General features: G+C 40.9%; 1 protein-coding gene across 2 annotated transcripts in view; it reads left to right on the forward strand.

The window, feature by feature from the left end:
- Positions 1-14576, forward strand: part of ddr2a (discoidin domain receptor tyrosine kinase 2a) — a 34430-nt gene extending 19854 nt beyond the window's left edge. The window contains exons 3-17 of one of the 2 annotated variants that reach the window (XM_034081709.2): positions 3780-3882; positions 4695-4926; positions 5206-5353; positions 6791-6893; positions 7741-7924; positions 8441-8681; positions 8930-8995; positions 9595-9731; positions 9835-10045; positions 10541-10773; positions 10878-11005; positions 11135-11332; positions 11433-11667; positions 12318-12467; positions 12547-14576. In XM_034081709.2, the coding sequence (XP_033937600.1) occupies positions 3780-3882; positions 4695-4926; positions 5206-5353; positions 6791-6893; positions 7741-7924; positions 8441-8681; positions 8930-8995; positions 9595-9731; positions 9835-10045; positions 10541-10773; positions 10878-11005; positions 11135-11332; positions 11433-11667; positions 12318-12467; positions 12547-12678 (2501 nt within the window). In that variant the 3' untranslated portion in view covers positions 12679-14576. The remainder of the gene's footprint in view (positions 1-3779; positions 3883-4694; positions 4927-5205; positions 5354-6790; positions 6894-7740; positions 7925-8440; positions 8682-8929; positions 8996-9594; positions 9732-9834; positions 10046-10540; positions 10774-10877; positions 11006-11134; positions 11333-11432; positions 11668-12317; positions 12468-12546) is intronic. The other variant, XM_034081710.2, reaches the window with a different exon arrangement.
- The last annotated feature ends 106 nt before the right edge of the window (positions 14577-14682 follow it).

Consider the following 14682-nt stretch of genomic DNA (forward strand, 5'->3'; position numbering starts at 1 on the left):
TACTTTCTGTTGCTATTACTGTTACTTTCCCCCATTTCAGAGTAGAAAAACTCTGGGTGTCATTTTGAAAACAGTACCAAAACCAGTACCCTTTATCTGCTACAGGTACAAGTTGAGTTTTTGATCCTCTACTGTATCAATACAATACAAAGGCGAAAGACACTCATCACCATCCAAATGATTTGTACAGAAATTCATATCAAATGGAAGTATTAATTGCGGATTTTCAAATATTTTCATTAAATATACACACTCAACTTCACAACACTACGGTATGTAAGGGTTAGAAAGGCTGCATTAGTGGGCCAATCACATGTCACATTACATTGAAGAACATTTGTGGTGATTGGCTGTGAGCAAACCCACAACAATTCAAATCAAATACAGCTATCGTTAAACTGTAGATGTTCTTTTCAGTCAAAAACCCTAACCCCACCCTTTTCACACAATCATGAAGCATTTAAATCAAGATTTATTTTAGTTTTGGCAACATTTCATCCCAATGTGGAGACAGTAGGTGTAAAAGAAGCGAGGCTGCAATGAAGTCCTCTCTTTCTTTGTCTCGATGTCTGTTCGCCCTCTTTATGTGCTGCTTTCCTGCCTTTCTAAAGGAGCCAAGAGCGCCAACCACCTAAAAACCCCGAAACCTCGGGAACACACTGCACCAAGGACAAATACAACATTTCAGCTACTTGATGCCAGTGATTATCATCCCAGCTTCTGCATTTTTTGTTTTAACATTGACGTGCCTCGTCATCTTATCCTGCGCCTGATTGGATTTGAAATAATGTATTGGATATCTCTGCTGTTTCTCTTGAAGCCGGTTGTGTTATACTTCATCTATCGTACGTGCAGTTTGAGCACCGCACCTATCATTAAAAAAATACTTTCAAAAAGATTCAGCCAAGGATACCGCTAATATGCTGAGAATGTGAGAAGACGCTTTCTGTTGGTGTGGTCTGCTTATAGGAGAGAAATAGGAGTGGAATGGAGGGGTATGAATATTTCTGTTATTAGCTATACAGTGGAGAGGGCAGCATGCAGCAGAGGTCAGAAAGGACAAGATGCAGTGAGAAAAGTGGAGGCGAGTGTAGACATCTGGAAGAGTTTTTGTTTGTTCCTCCTGTAAGCTGTCACTGCCAAGACGAGGCCTGCATGCGTGTGTGTGGTTGCCTCCATGGTTTTGTGTGCTCACAGACAGTCATGTGAGCAGAGTATCAGGTCACCGGTCCCAAACCTCCAGGGGATTTTCACATCTTGACTTTTGAACAAATATTTGGAGGAGATCAAGAAAGAGAAGAAGGGAGAATCACAGAGAGAGAGAAAGAGGGAGAAGGCCTTGAACCTCGAGCTCTGCTGTTGCTGGCATCTTCTCAAAGGCTTTTCTGAGAGACAAGGGGCCAGGCTAGCAGAGTCAGTCCTCCTTGAACTTCCGCCTCTTTTTTCCCCTGAAAGCCAACGCTCTCACATATGCAGAAATTTCGTTTTCCAAAGTCTCATTTATCCATAAACGAGGCTAACTAGCGGTCACATCCTGCTAGGTGGATCTATCAATGTTAGGCCAAGAAAACACGACCGACTCGACCCGACCCTCTGCACATTATCACGCTTATTACACAACTTCCTACTAAATAAACCAACGACTTCCATCCATCCATCTTCTCCCACTTATCCGTGGTCGGGTCGCGGGGGTAGCAGTTCCAGCAGAGAGCCCCACACACTAACCTAACCCCAACCCTAACTAAACCAACGACTTGATTCACTATATTGAAAAAAAGGAATTTATTGGTTTAAAATAGATTTATTTTTTGCTTCTTCTATGGAAAAAATAGTAGTTCCACGGCTGGAACTGCAGTGATTTTTTTCAGTTTCCTGTTACTGTCCAAGTTTGTTGAAGTTTTTGACTTCCGTTAACCAGTCTTTAAACACAGAGCTCATTCTCTTCATATTATTTTTTCCATGGCTCAAACCGTGTTCCCATTAGTGTTTACTTCCTGTCTCTCTTCTCTGATGTCCAGCTCTCTGTCTTTCGACTTCTTTACTTATCTCTCTCTTTTTCTCTTTTTCTGATGGATGAAAACTAATGTTTGTCATCTTCAGCTAATGTTACATTTACCAGACTTCTTTCTGCAGATTGATTTGACTGCACATAGTCCCTTGAAACCTCCTTAGCAGCGGTATGATAGCGAGAATTAACATTAAATAAATAATAATTAAATTGACCAATCAAAGTCAACAGAATTCAACTAAGCCATGCAATAAAGGTAGATAGCCCACAATGAAACATCACCCTTCGTTTTTGCTTTTGGAAACACCCTGAATAAGTTGATTCATTCAGAACCTTGTAAAAGTTAATAGATACCATGTTCGCTGGGTCACGCTCAGTTTGACACAAGCTAGCTGACTCTAAATGCAATTAATCTTTTCGAAATCCCGCTGTTAAGTTTTATCACCTTTCGGCACTGAATGGGACAAATGAAAAGAGAGAGGGGTGAGACCACACAGGAGGAGTGAGGCGAGACGTGAGGGGGAGGACGGGCATGCAGGAAACAGAGGGCAAACTGCGTCTATTGACCGCACAGTGGGGGCGTGATGGGCTCAAACCTGCCAGCTTGACCACACACACACACACACACACACACACACACACACACACACACACACACACACACACACACACACACACACACACAGTAACTAACTCCTGTGCTTGATACCACAGTGTTTGGACTGGCAGAAACACCGAATGGATCCAGCTTATTATTTCAAAAAGGCAACCTTGATTTGACTGCGAGGAGTGTGTAGTAGCTTGGATATATATGTGTGTGTGTTTATATGTGTGTGTGCAAGCCTCTCACATCACCACACCACACCTTCATGCAACACCATCCATCACATGTTGCAGGTGTCCTGACAGGACCTGAGGTTTAAGTGGTTCTGTCTTAAAAATGTCTGGTGAATGTTGGAGGACGGTTTCAAATTGTCAACGCCGTCCAGCGCTGTGGTTTTTCTGAGAGAAGTGAGGGTGAGTCGCGTGTTTCATTTCAGGGTGTGATAATTCACGTAGACTTAAATACCATGAGTGGAAAGAATATCCTGCTTAAATACAGACACTGTTACAGATTTAGGCAAGTCGATTTTAGAGTAAATGTAAAGAGGGAGCTATTTTAAACTGTTGTATAAATAAACCTTAAACTGTAAAACTATTTGCCAAATGCAGCAGATAAAAACGTACAATATTTCCATCTGAAAAGGGGTACAGTTAAAGAAAAAGTTACTTTAAAATGGGCAAAACTTAGTTATCATGAACCACTTCCAAACAGATTCAGTAAAACTTGGAAGCAATCTTTCTAAAATCATTCTTACAAGTTGCTTGGAGGGAAAAGAAAAACCAGAGTAAATATTATTTGTAATATCTTCCTGAAAGATTAGGCAATATAATGGCATAATCTTAGGGGTTACTGTAATTTCTGGGCCTTCCAAAACTATATACTTGTCATCAAAAATGGACTCACAGTAAATTAGAATAGAAAAATTGCTTAACTCACTGGTAAAGCACCGGTAAACAAAAAAAGCTACTCATTAACAACATCGCTTCTAATTACTCACTTCCCTCTCTACAATACAGGATGGGTGTTTCTAAACAAACATCAGGGTACTGTTTTGACCTTATTTCTTCTTTAAAGAGGCCCTATTATGCTTTTTGGGGTTTTCCCTTTCCTGTAGTATGTTATATATGTTATATGTCCTCTTTAATCAAACGTGTTGTTGTGTTTCAGGTGTGTGTCGGTATCCTCTGGGCATGTCTGGAGGGAAGATACAGGACGAGGACATCTCTGCCTCCAGCCAGTGGTCCGAATCCACAGCTGCTAGACATGGCAGGTAGGTTTTACACACACACAAACACACACATATGTACTGTATAGACCCCCCCCCCCCACACACACACACACACACACACACACACACACACACACACACACACACACACACACACACACACACACACACACACACACACACACACACACACACACACACACACACACACACACACACACACACACACACACACGTGCTTCATGGTTTGTTTAACCTGATAATGAGTTAGTGTGGGTGGCTTATCCTTCAAGGTTTATTTGCAGTAAGCCACAAACTGTGGTTCTACTTACAGCCACATCATTAAGGGTGCGTGCGTGTGTGTGTGTGTGTGTGTGTGTGTGTGTGTGTGTGTGTGTGTGTGTGTGTGTGTGTGTGTGTGTGTGTGTGTGTGTGTGTGTGTGTGTGTGTGTGTGTGTGTGTGTGTGTGTGTGTGTGTGTGTGTGTGTGTGTGTGTGTGTGTGTGTGTGTGTGTGTGTGTGTGTGTGTGTGTGTGTGTGTGTGTGTGTGTGTGTGTGCGCGTGCGGGGATTTAAGAGTGAGTCGAGATGGAACACACAGCCAGATGGATGGGGAAAGTGTATTACATCATTATACTGATACCCACTGAAGGCCACCCAAGTTAATCTGCACACACATATGCACACACATATGCACACATACGCACACATAACCGGCTTTAAGTCCTGAAATCCACAACCGCACTCACTTTAACTTTCCTCTCACCTTTTCCCCTCCATTCTGTCATAATTTGTCTTCCAGCTTTCTTCACCTGCTGTAATTCTAATATGAACATCCACCCTCCTTTTCTCTCAGGTTGGACTTTGAGGAGGGCGATGGCGCTTGGTGTCCAGAGATAACAGTGGAGCCAGACAGCCTGAAGGAGTTTCTCCAGATCGACCTGCGCTCGCTCCACTTCATCACCCTCGTGGGCACCCAGGGGCGTCACGCGGGCGGCATCGGAAACGAGTTCTCCCAGATGTACAAGATTAAGTACAGCCGCGATGGAAGCCGCTGGATCTCGTGGAGAAACAGGCAGGGCAAGCAGGTGAGTCCTATCAGTCAGAGGTAAAACAAGAGTTTTCCTGGCTTTGATATCACTCTTTAAAACAAACTTCTGATAAAGATGCCACCGTGTACTGATACTCATCATCCGCCCAATGCTTTTATAGCTTGTCATTGTTTTTGCCTGGTATCACTGTGTTTATGGTCGCAATAGAGATTCATTAATTCTTCACTACCTTTAAATGATATGAGGAGGTCATGATTCATTCTTAATCATTAGAGAGCTTCTGCATGAGGTCAAGGTGTGTTTGTCCTCCTGCAGGTGATTGAAGGAAACAGGAACGCGTACGACATCGTGCTGAAGGACCTCGAGCCGCCAATCATCGCTCGCTTCGTCCGCTTCATGCCCGTCACCGATCACTCCATGAACGTCTGCATGAGAGTGGAGCTCTACGGCTGTGAATGGCTGGGTAAGAGGAGGAAAGGAAAATATATAAAAAGACAGGAGATTAAAAAGATTATAAGTGAGGAGGAGGAGGAGAGCAAAGATGACACCTGAGCCCCAGTCTTTACCTTTGAGCCCATAAAGATATAAGGGATCAGCTGATCCTCTATCCCCTTTACAGCTTTATACATTACACTTTCGTTTCTAGATCTCCCAGAAACATAAGCCTTACATAACTTTATCAATATAACACAGGACAAAGAAATAAAATAAGAATACATACAAAATACAACAAGTGTATGAATAGAAGCAATAATAATCTTTCTCCTAACTACATATTGAATCACCTTTTTAAAGTTACGGAGATTTATTTGAAACATACAGCATTTTGATAACATTTTTGAACAAACAGCACAATAACCCATAGGGTCCCAAAAGTTGCGTTGTGTGTAAAGCGCTCTATAGCTGAAATGAACCCATGCCGACAAAAATTATGATATTCAGCAATTAACAAAGTGATTGATGATTACAAAAATGTTGCATGCTTTGGTAAGTTTATTTGAGTACAAAGGAATAAGGACTTTGGTAGCTTTTTAGGTATTATCAGAAAACCACATGAAACAGAAAATATCATATGATTTTTTTTGGGTATAGAAACCTGGTAAAAATGAAACTTCAATCAAAGCAGAAGAGAAGGAACAAAAACTGTCAATGGTGTAAAAGCGTGGCGTAAGTTTTGAGAAAAGCAGACGTCTTAATTCCCTAAAAGCTGAAGCTTTGTGGGCAGATTGTCAATACTAGTGTCACCAGGCCCTCTAATCAACTGTTCTTCATACTGTCTGAAAACATCACGTATTTGCATATTCTGTATATGTATATCATGCACTTAAAGGTGGGGTATGTAATTTATTTCAGAAACACTTTCTGTTATATTCCAAGGAATGCTCTTAACATCCTGATAGCAATGAATATATTAAATGCATTGACAATAAATACATTAAAAAAATTCATCTGTGGAAGCCGTGGCGCTGTAAAAAGCACGACCAATCATCTGAGCCGGGCCCGGCTAAAGTAACTGGATGGCCTACCTGCCTGTCAGCCTTCCATCTGTGCACAAACTTATCTCGTGCCCTCATTGGTCATGTGCACGTTCGTGTGTGTTGGAGGAGGGGCTCTGTAAGGAAGTAGCAGATTTTTTCCGGTTGTGTATTTTAAAATGTTAGCGCACACGAGCTGGTTTCTCCAAAATTACCTACCCCACCTTTAATGGAAAAAGTATACCTTTTCTCTGTGCATCGTTTTGTAAATATATGTCGCCGTAGATATCTTTAAAAACATAATTTCCACCACGGTTTCGAAGAATAAAAACCTTCTTTGGGTCAACATAGTAATTTCCTTGCACAGCATAGGGAATGATGGACTCATTGTAAATATCATTTTAGCAATTTTCTTTGCTCTACAGATGGTCTCGTGTCGTACAACGCTCCAGCAGGAGAACAGATGAACTTGCCGATTCATCCTGCGTCTCTCAACGACTCTGTCTATGATGGAGCGGTCATCCACAGGTGTGTGTGTGTGTGTTTTTATTATTCCATACTTCCAAATTTCACACACCACTACACTGCTTCATCATTGCTCTCATTCTGCGTCAGTGCGTTTTCCCCTCACATTGTTGATGCCCTGTCTCCATGGTGAAAGCAAAGAGACAGCAGGCGTTGGTGGGTCATTGTGGTTTTCTTAGTTAGGCAATACCTCATAGGAATGACTGAGTCAACCTCTTTATGAAGTTAAGACACTATATCAAATGAATCACACTTTTTTTGACAGAAGTGTTTACATTATAGCATTGTGAATAAAGTCCTCCACAACACAATAAGGCCTCCTTCTTTCTGAGGTGGCAACAGGGCAGAGGGAAAATAAAATGGCCTTTATAGCAACATCAAAGCCAGCAGCAGATGTGAGGAATTGGTTTTACAATGCTGCCATCTAGTGGTAAATGATAGCACCAAGCATTCTTCTCAATTTAGAGCATTATATAAAAAAGGCATTGCACATGACTGAATATTGAAATAAGCTTGAAAATAGACATAAACAGTAAATATACAGTAATTATTGTTGCATAAATGTATATGTTGCCTGTTACTGCTGTACATATTTAAGGTTGCTTTTTATAGTTTTGGGTCTACATTGATTCATCATATTCTATCAATATTACCAAGCATTGCTAACACTGACAGATAAAGCACAACTTTTTAGAGTCCAGAATGACAGTAGTGAAGTAGAAGAGAGCCTGAAAATGGAATACTAAGTATGAGTACCTTAAATGTAAAACTAAGTACAGTAATTGAGTAAATGCACCTAGTCCCACTGTTGTATTTTATGCATCTCTTTTAACCTTCCCTTGTTTCTCAGTATGACGGAGGGCTTGGGCCAGCTGACTGATGGAGTGTGTGGCCTGGATGACTTCACACTCAGTCACGTCTACAATGTCTGGCCCGGCTATGACTACGTGGGTTGGACCAACGAGAGCTTCCCCAGTGGATATGTTGAAATCATGTTTGAGTTTGACCGCATACGCAACTTCACTACCATGAAGGTGAGGATCCTGAACATACAAGTTTACATCTTCATCAGAAGTAAAAGTCTCCCCACATGTGGCTTTATCTTCTTCTTCTCTAAGTTTAATGACGGATTGCAAACATCTTTAAGCTGCATACTGCCACCTACTGTACAAGAGTGAAACATCGTGTCATTTCAACATCTTAGAGACATTCATGTATACTGTAGATCAACATTTTAGATTTGCCTAAGAAACCCTGTGTCACCTGAGAAAGTAAATAGAGCCTTACTGATGGTTGTGATGTGCAGAGCGGTTTTTACAGTATACATTTCTTTGAGTTGATGTATGTCAAATGATTGAAGTTTTGATACTTTACACTGTTCCTTTTCCCGAGTACATATAAAGTGCCATTTAATCCTGTGAGATGAGTCTAGTTATGACCATATCTTCCCTTATGTTCCTTTCTTTATAGTTTTTTGTATGACTGACTCTATTAATCTGTTTTACCCCTTCCTTACTGGCCTTCCTCCCACCTTTTCTGTCTTGTGTCAGGTCCACTGCAACAACATGTACTCGCGGCACGTGAAGGCTTTCCGCCAGTTGTTGTGTTTCTTCCGCTCTGAGGCAGACTGGGAGGCCTCGCCGCTCTCCTTCATCCCCGTGGAGGACGAGAAGAATCCCAGCGCTCGCTTCATCACCGTCAACCTGTTCAATAACATGGCCAGCGCCATCAAGTGCCAGTTCTACTTTGCAGACGCCTGGATGATGTTCAGCGAGATCACTTTCCAGTCAGGTATACTGTGTGTGTTATCTGTTACTGTAGTAAGAAAGTATTTTTCCTTTATATATAAATATATCTTCTTTGACACCTTTAAGTTTATATACTTATGCAAAATAAAAATGTATTTGGAAATATTTTCTGTATAAAAATATTGTATTACTTATTATTTTTATTATGATGTTATTGCTAAGAATATTATTATTAAGGTCCATTGTGTGGCCTTCAGATCTATGATGAAACATGTATTGTCTGTCCTTCAGATACAGCCATGTACAACACAACGCTGACTACAACCAAGACAGGACTGCCTCCTAACATACTACCAGGTCAGTGATCGCTCCACACTCACACACTTTATGAAGGCCTTCATTAAACATTAAGTGACATGCATGGCTAATATAACAATATGGCATATTGTTGACAACATGCTGACATAACAAATAAGCACTGAAGTTATTATTCTGAAAACACAGGAGAGTATGAAGACAAAAAACAAGGGACCACATTTAAATTAAATGAAAACATTACATAGTTTATGTTTAGATGGCCGATTGCAAAATACAATAAACGGAGATAACCTTCCTTTTCTAAATAGTAATCTAAATTTTTTATGAAAATCCTAATGGCCTTGATAGAGGTTTTATCACCGCAGGCATTTGAATGTGTCACAGCAGGGAAAGCACAGGTGGAACTAATCCCATCATTGTCTCTTTTCCACTCAGCATTCATAAATAGCCTTGTCCATGATTTGGCTCATCTAAATAAATGAACCCAGTATTTTTATCACATATTCTGTGTTTCACAAAAGTCCTTTTAACATTTACTTACTAAATGTATATAAGGACTGATTTATTGAAAGGTTCATTATGATCCCGAATGTTCACTTGCATATTATATAATGTATCTCCTCCTGTTCCCTCCCCAGAGGATGACCCCACCCACAAAATTGATGACAGCAACACCCGGATCCTGATTGGCTGTTTAGTGGCCATCATCCTCATACTCTTGGTCATCATTGTCATCATCCTGTGGAGGCAGGTGTGGCAGAAGATGTTGGAGAAGGTGAGCCAATCACTGATGATGCAAAATATATCAAAATTCCATTGAATCTTCTTTCGGGAGGTGGTCAGATCTGTTCCTTCACCCCCCACATCCTTTATTCTAGGCCTCTCGCCGGATGCTGGACGATGAACTAACTGCTAGTTTGTCAATACAGAGTGAAACGTTCGCCTACAACCACAACCAGTCGAGCACAATCAGCGAGGAGGAGTCTAACGCCACCTACGAACGTATCTTCCCGCTCGGCCCGGACTACCAGGAGCCTTCACGCATCATATGTAAACTGCCGGAGTTTTCTCAGAGCTCAGAGGAGTCTGGTAGGTGGACAGATGGGACTGCTTGCTTACGTTTGAACTCAGATAAACCTCATCCTGTCGAGTGTTAAACTGTATATGTTGTGCTGTGTATGGTGAGTTTTGCTTTAAATTCTGGTATAAAAACCAATTCTCAAACATTCTGACTAATGTAATTGATGTTATCTAAAAAAACAGGAACAGTTTCAGTTGATTTTCACATTGTGTTGAACGTAATTAGACAAAGTATATGAGGAACTCTGTATGTCTCCTTCAAAATGACCAACCCTGCCCCCAAAATTAGGAAAGATGGCAAACATAAACTGGATAAATCTTTCCATCTGTTAACAGCTTATCTTTATCAAAACAATGATAGAAAGTCATCAGTAAGAAATTGCTGGAAAAAGTTATACAAAGATTAGAAAATCAATATCGCTTAAAGGGTCTGCGGTTTCCCCAGTTGATATGTTGAAGGTTAAATACATTATCAACATTATCTTGCTCCATGCTGTGTTCCAGCTTCTACCAGCAACGCAGCGTCTAAATCCACCTCAACGACTGCAGTGCAAGATGGCGCCCCTCACTATGCAGAGGCCGACATTGTGAACCTGCAGGGTGTGACAGGAAGCAACACGTACGCCATCCCTGCGCTGACTATGGACCTGCTGTCAGGGAAGGACGTTGCAGTGGAGGAGTTCCCCCGAAAGATGCTCACGTTCAAAGAGAAGCTGGGAGAGGGCCAGTTTGGAGAGGTTTGAACCCTTTATCAGTTTGCTGCAAGTTTTCTGACAGATCGAGATGCTCTTAAAAGCACAAGTTATAAATGATGCTTTCCTCTGCTTCCTCTTTCTCTCAGGTGCACCTGTGTGAAGCAGACGGGATGCAGGAGTTCATGAATAAAGAGTTTTTATTTGACATCCCCGTGGATCAGCCAGTTTTAGTGGCTGTGAAGATGCTCCGTTCAGACGCCAGCAAAAATGCAAGGTATTGATTTCAGGATTAGCCTGTACTGAAACTGAAAATATATCTTGAAATGAACATGTTGAAGTAATAACATTCGGATGTATTTCTTTGTGAAGTAAGTCGTTTACAGTACTTTTTGTCTTTTGGTAGGAATGATTTCCTGAAGGAGATAAAGATCATGTCACGTTTGAAGGATCCCAACATCATCCGCCTGCTAGCTGTGTGCATCCACAGCGACCCTCTCTGTATGATCACAGAGTACATGGAGAACGGAGATCTCAACCAGTTTATGTCCCGCCACGAGCCCGAGGGACAACTCGCTCTGCTCAGCAACGCACCTACTGTCAGGTGAGTGGTGGTGAACACACTAGATCTCTATATGTTGGTCTATTTTTTTCAGTTTTTCAATCCACAACTCACAACCCTGTGTCCTCTCTTTTTTCTCCAGTTTCAGTCATCTGTGCTATATGGCGGCTCAGATAGCATCGGGGATGAAGTACCTCTCCTCTCTGAACTTTGTCCATCGAGACTTGGCCACGCGGAATTGCCTGGTTGGTAAAAACTACACGATAAAGATCGCTGACTTTGGCATGAGCAGAAACCTGTACAGTGGGGACTACTACCGCATCCAGGGCCGAGCCGTGCTGCCGATACGCTGGATGTCATGGGAGAGCATCCTGCTGGTGAGCACCACTACTTAAAGGAATATTTCACCACAAAAATGACCATTTGTTTACCAATCAATCAACCTTGGTTACCCTTGATTCTTGAGGAAAATGTTTTTCTCGCATTGCTCTCCAGTGAATGAATAGTCTGAAGACAGAGAATATATTTGATAAAGGAAGGAAACGGGGACACGGTTTAACAAAAGCGAAACTATATCACAACGTCTGTTTACAAACTCACACTGCAGAATAATTGAGTCATTTATTCACTCACATGCTTACTAGTTTTTTTGGCCTTATCGCTTAAATAATACTATGTACACAATTCTGGTTAAATGAAAAGTCTGGGTTCAGCAAACATGCATGTGATTGGGAAGTAGTGAGCAACAAGATTTGGACTATAATGCATGAGTTGTGTGTGAGTTTATAAACAAAAGGTTGGTGTAGTTTTCTGTTGTTGAAGATGGCCATTTACTTACATTTATCAAGAAATGTCTCCAATATATGATTCTTCATTCCCGTTGGAGGTGAGAAAAACAAGTTTTCTTTAAGAATGAAAAGTAACATGAATAGTGCGGGTACATTTTAAGGATATGACTGTTATCACACACCAAAAATACTTTTTTCTTGCCAATCTCATGGACATATCACCACCTTTTGTTGTGCAGGGTAAGTTCACCACAGCCAGTGATGTGTGGGCCTTCGGGGTGACTCTGTGGGAGATACTGAACTTCTGCAAGGAGCAACCCTACTCTCAGCTCACTGACGAGCAGGTGATAGAAAACACAGGGGAGTTTTTCAGGGACCAAAAAAGACAGGTGAGTGTTGTTCCAAACATTTCACATACATATAAAGATCTGCGTATCTGTGGCTTAACTTGTTGACTCCTTCATGCAGATCTACCTGCCTCAGCCTGTGCTGTGTCCGGACTCGCTCTACAAGATCATGCTGAGCTGCTGGAGGAGGAACACGAAGGAAAGGCCCTCCTTCCAGGAAATACACCGAGCCCTCCTGGATATACAGCCTTAATCTGGGGCAATGTTTAAGACAGTGTTGGTGCAAGACAAGAGTAAACCATGATTCAGACACAATCCAGGTTAGAGCTATGAGAGCCTCCTGCTACGACTGTTTCTTGGACTCTACAAACATGGACTACCAAAGACTTTTGATGTGTCTCAGTTTGAGTTTAATCGGCACAATCACGTTAGCTAAGATGTTTTATAGACACACAAGTATTCTCAAGGTTGTGAGGTGTGTTGATGAAGCCAAAAATCAAATGTAGCAATTGACATTCGGCACTTTTAAAAATGTATATTACTTTCATTTTATAATTTCAAATTTCCCATGTTACAGTGTTTGATTACACTGTTTAAAAACGTGTGTCTTCTTTGGAAGTCTGCTTGAATGTAGAGAGTGAAAGGTGGAGCCAACCATTACAGTTGCATTTCAAACATTTCATCTCAGTTTTAAAGCTCCACTCATTGAGAATATCATCAAGTATCTCAGTGTTTCTCATCTCCCTGCAGTCTTTCATCTGTGATTTGAACATGAAGTGTACATGACTGTGTTTGTTTAAAAGATACGTCTTAATCTCAAATAACAATATTTTGTATTGATATTTATATGTTTAAATGTGTTTTTCTGTTCATCTTTTGTCGCTATATTTGTAAATTAATATTCTCTTTAAATTGACTTGTTTGGAGCATCATATTTGATGTGGTTCTGTAACTTTCCCGCTCACTTTTGGGATCTACCAAACATTTGTTCTTTTCTACTTTCAACTGTTATCATTTTGCATTCATCACAAACTAATATCACTATTTGATAGGTGATCAGATGTTGCAACATGCTTATCTTGAACACAGGCTGTGTTTTGATATGTTGGTTTAAAGGGGCCCTGTTATGCTTTTTCTGAGATGTCCCTTTCCTGTAGTATGTTATATAGGTTTTTCTGCATGTAAATGGCTGCAAAGGCTAATATCCCAAAGTTCACTCAAATTGTACTTGACAGGCTAAGGGGCGGGACATCTCCCCAAGTGGTTGACGAATCACAACAAGTCGGCCAGCTAACCAATCAGAGCAGACTCTGCTCTGGTTTCAGACAGAGGGTGAAAAGAGGTGCTGCAGCACAGGCACAATAGGAAAAATAAAGACCTTTTTGAACATTAAAGCATGGAAACTGAAAAGTAGCATAATGGGGCCCTTTGAATAGTATGTGTCATTAGGAAGGTGCTACCGAATGTGTTGTGAGTGTTGAAGAAGTGAATGCCTGCTTATGGTTCGTCTATATTGACAAAGAAAGTGTATTTCCTTTTTAAATGAGAAAGGTGAAGGAAATGTAGAAATGCAACCAGCCGAAGACTCATCTGCAATTTTAGTTATAGTTTGTTTTTTCTTTTGTTGATGTATACTGGAGTCGTTTCTCTTATTTCCTCATACTTCTGTGTATAACTATCTACTAGCTTGAATTTAATACTGCATACCACTGTTGTTTTTCAGCCACTTCAGCTGTATTTTACAGGCTCTCCCCTCTTATCAGAGGCCTTTGTCCCACTCACCTTCTCCATAAAAGAGACTCATATCTGCCGTTATGTGTTTCAACTTTTATGTGGAAGTCCTCCATATCTCTCTGGGTGAGGTGAAATAATCTTTATGTCTACGTTAACCATGATATGCATTTTGGATACATTTGATCGATGTGAAGCATTTGGTGATTCCCATTGGATAAATTAATATTTTCACTAAATGTTTTATTATCTCTTTTTTGAATTAAATGACTATGGAGCAGATGTATAGTTGTAAAAGTGTAGTGGCACCCCGACAGATTTCACAATTGGTTTAATTACACATTTGTACTCAACGCTTTTCAGTGAAAATGATTCTAAATATGTTGTACATTGGTTGAAAAAACACAAATAAAAATTAAACTGGGAACTCTATCTCTTTAAGAAGTATTGCTTCATGCCTATCTGACGCTGAGTGGGCGGTGCTTCATGCTGAGCAACATGGAGTCAACCTCTCATTGGCTGATCG

This window comes from Pseudochaenichthys georgianus, chromosome 4 (genome assembly GCF_902827115.2).
Source record: "Pseudochaenichthys georgianus chromosome 4, fPseGeo1.2, whole genome shotgun sequence".
In the NCBI taxonomy this organism is placed as follows: Eukaryota; Metazoa; Chordata; class Actinopteri; order Perciformes; family Channichthyidae; genus Pseudochaenichthys; species Pseudochaenichthys georgianus.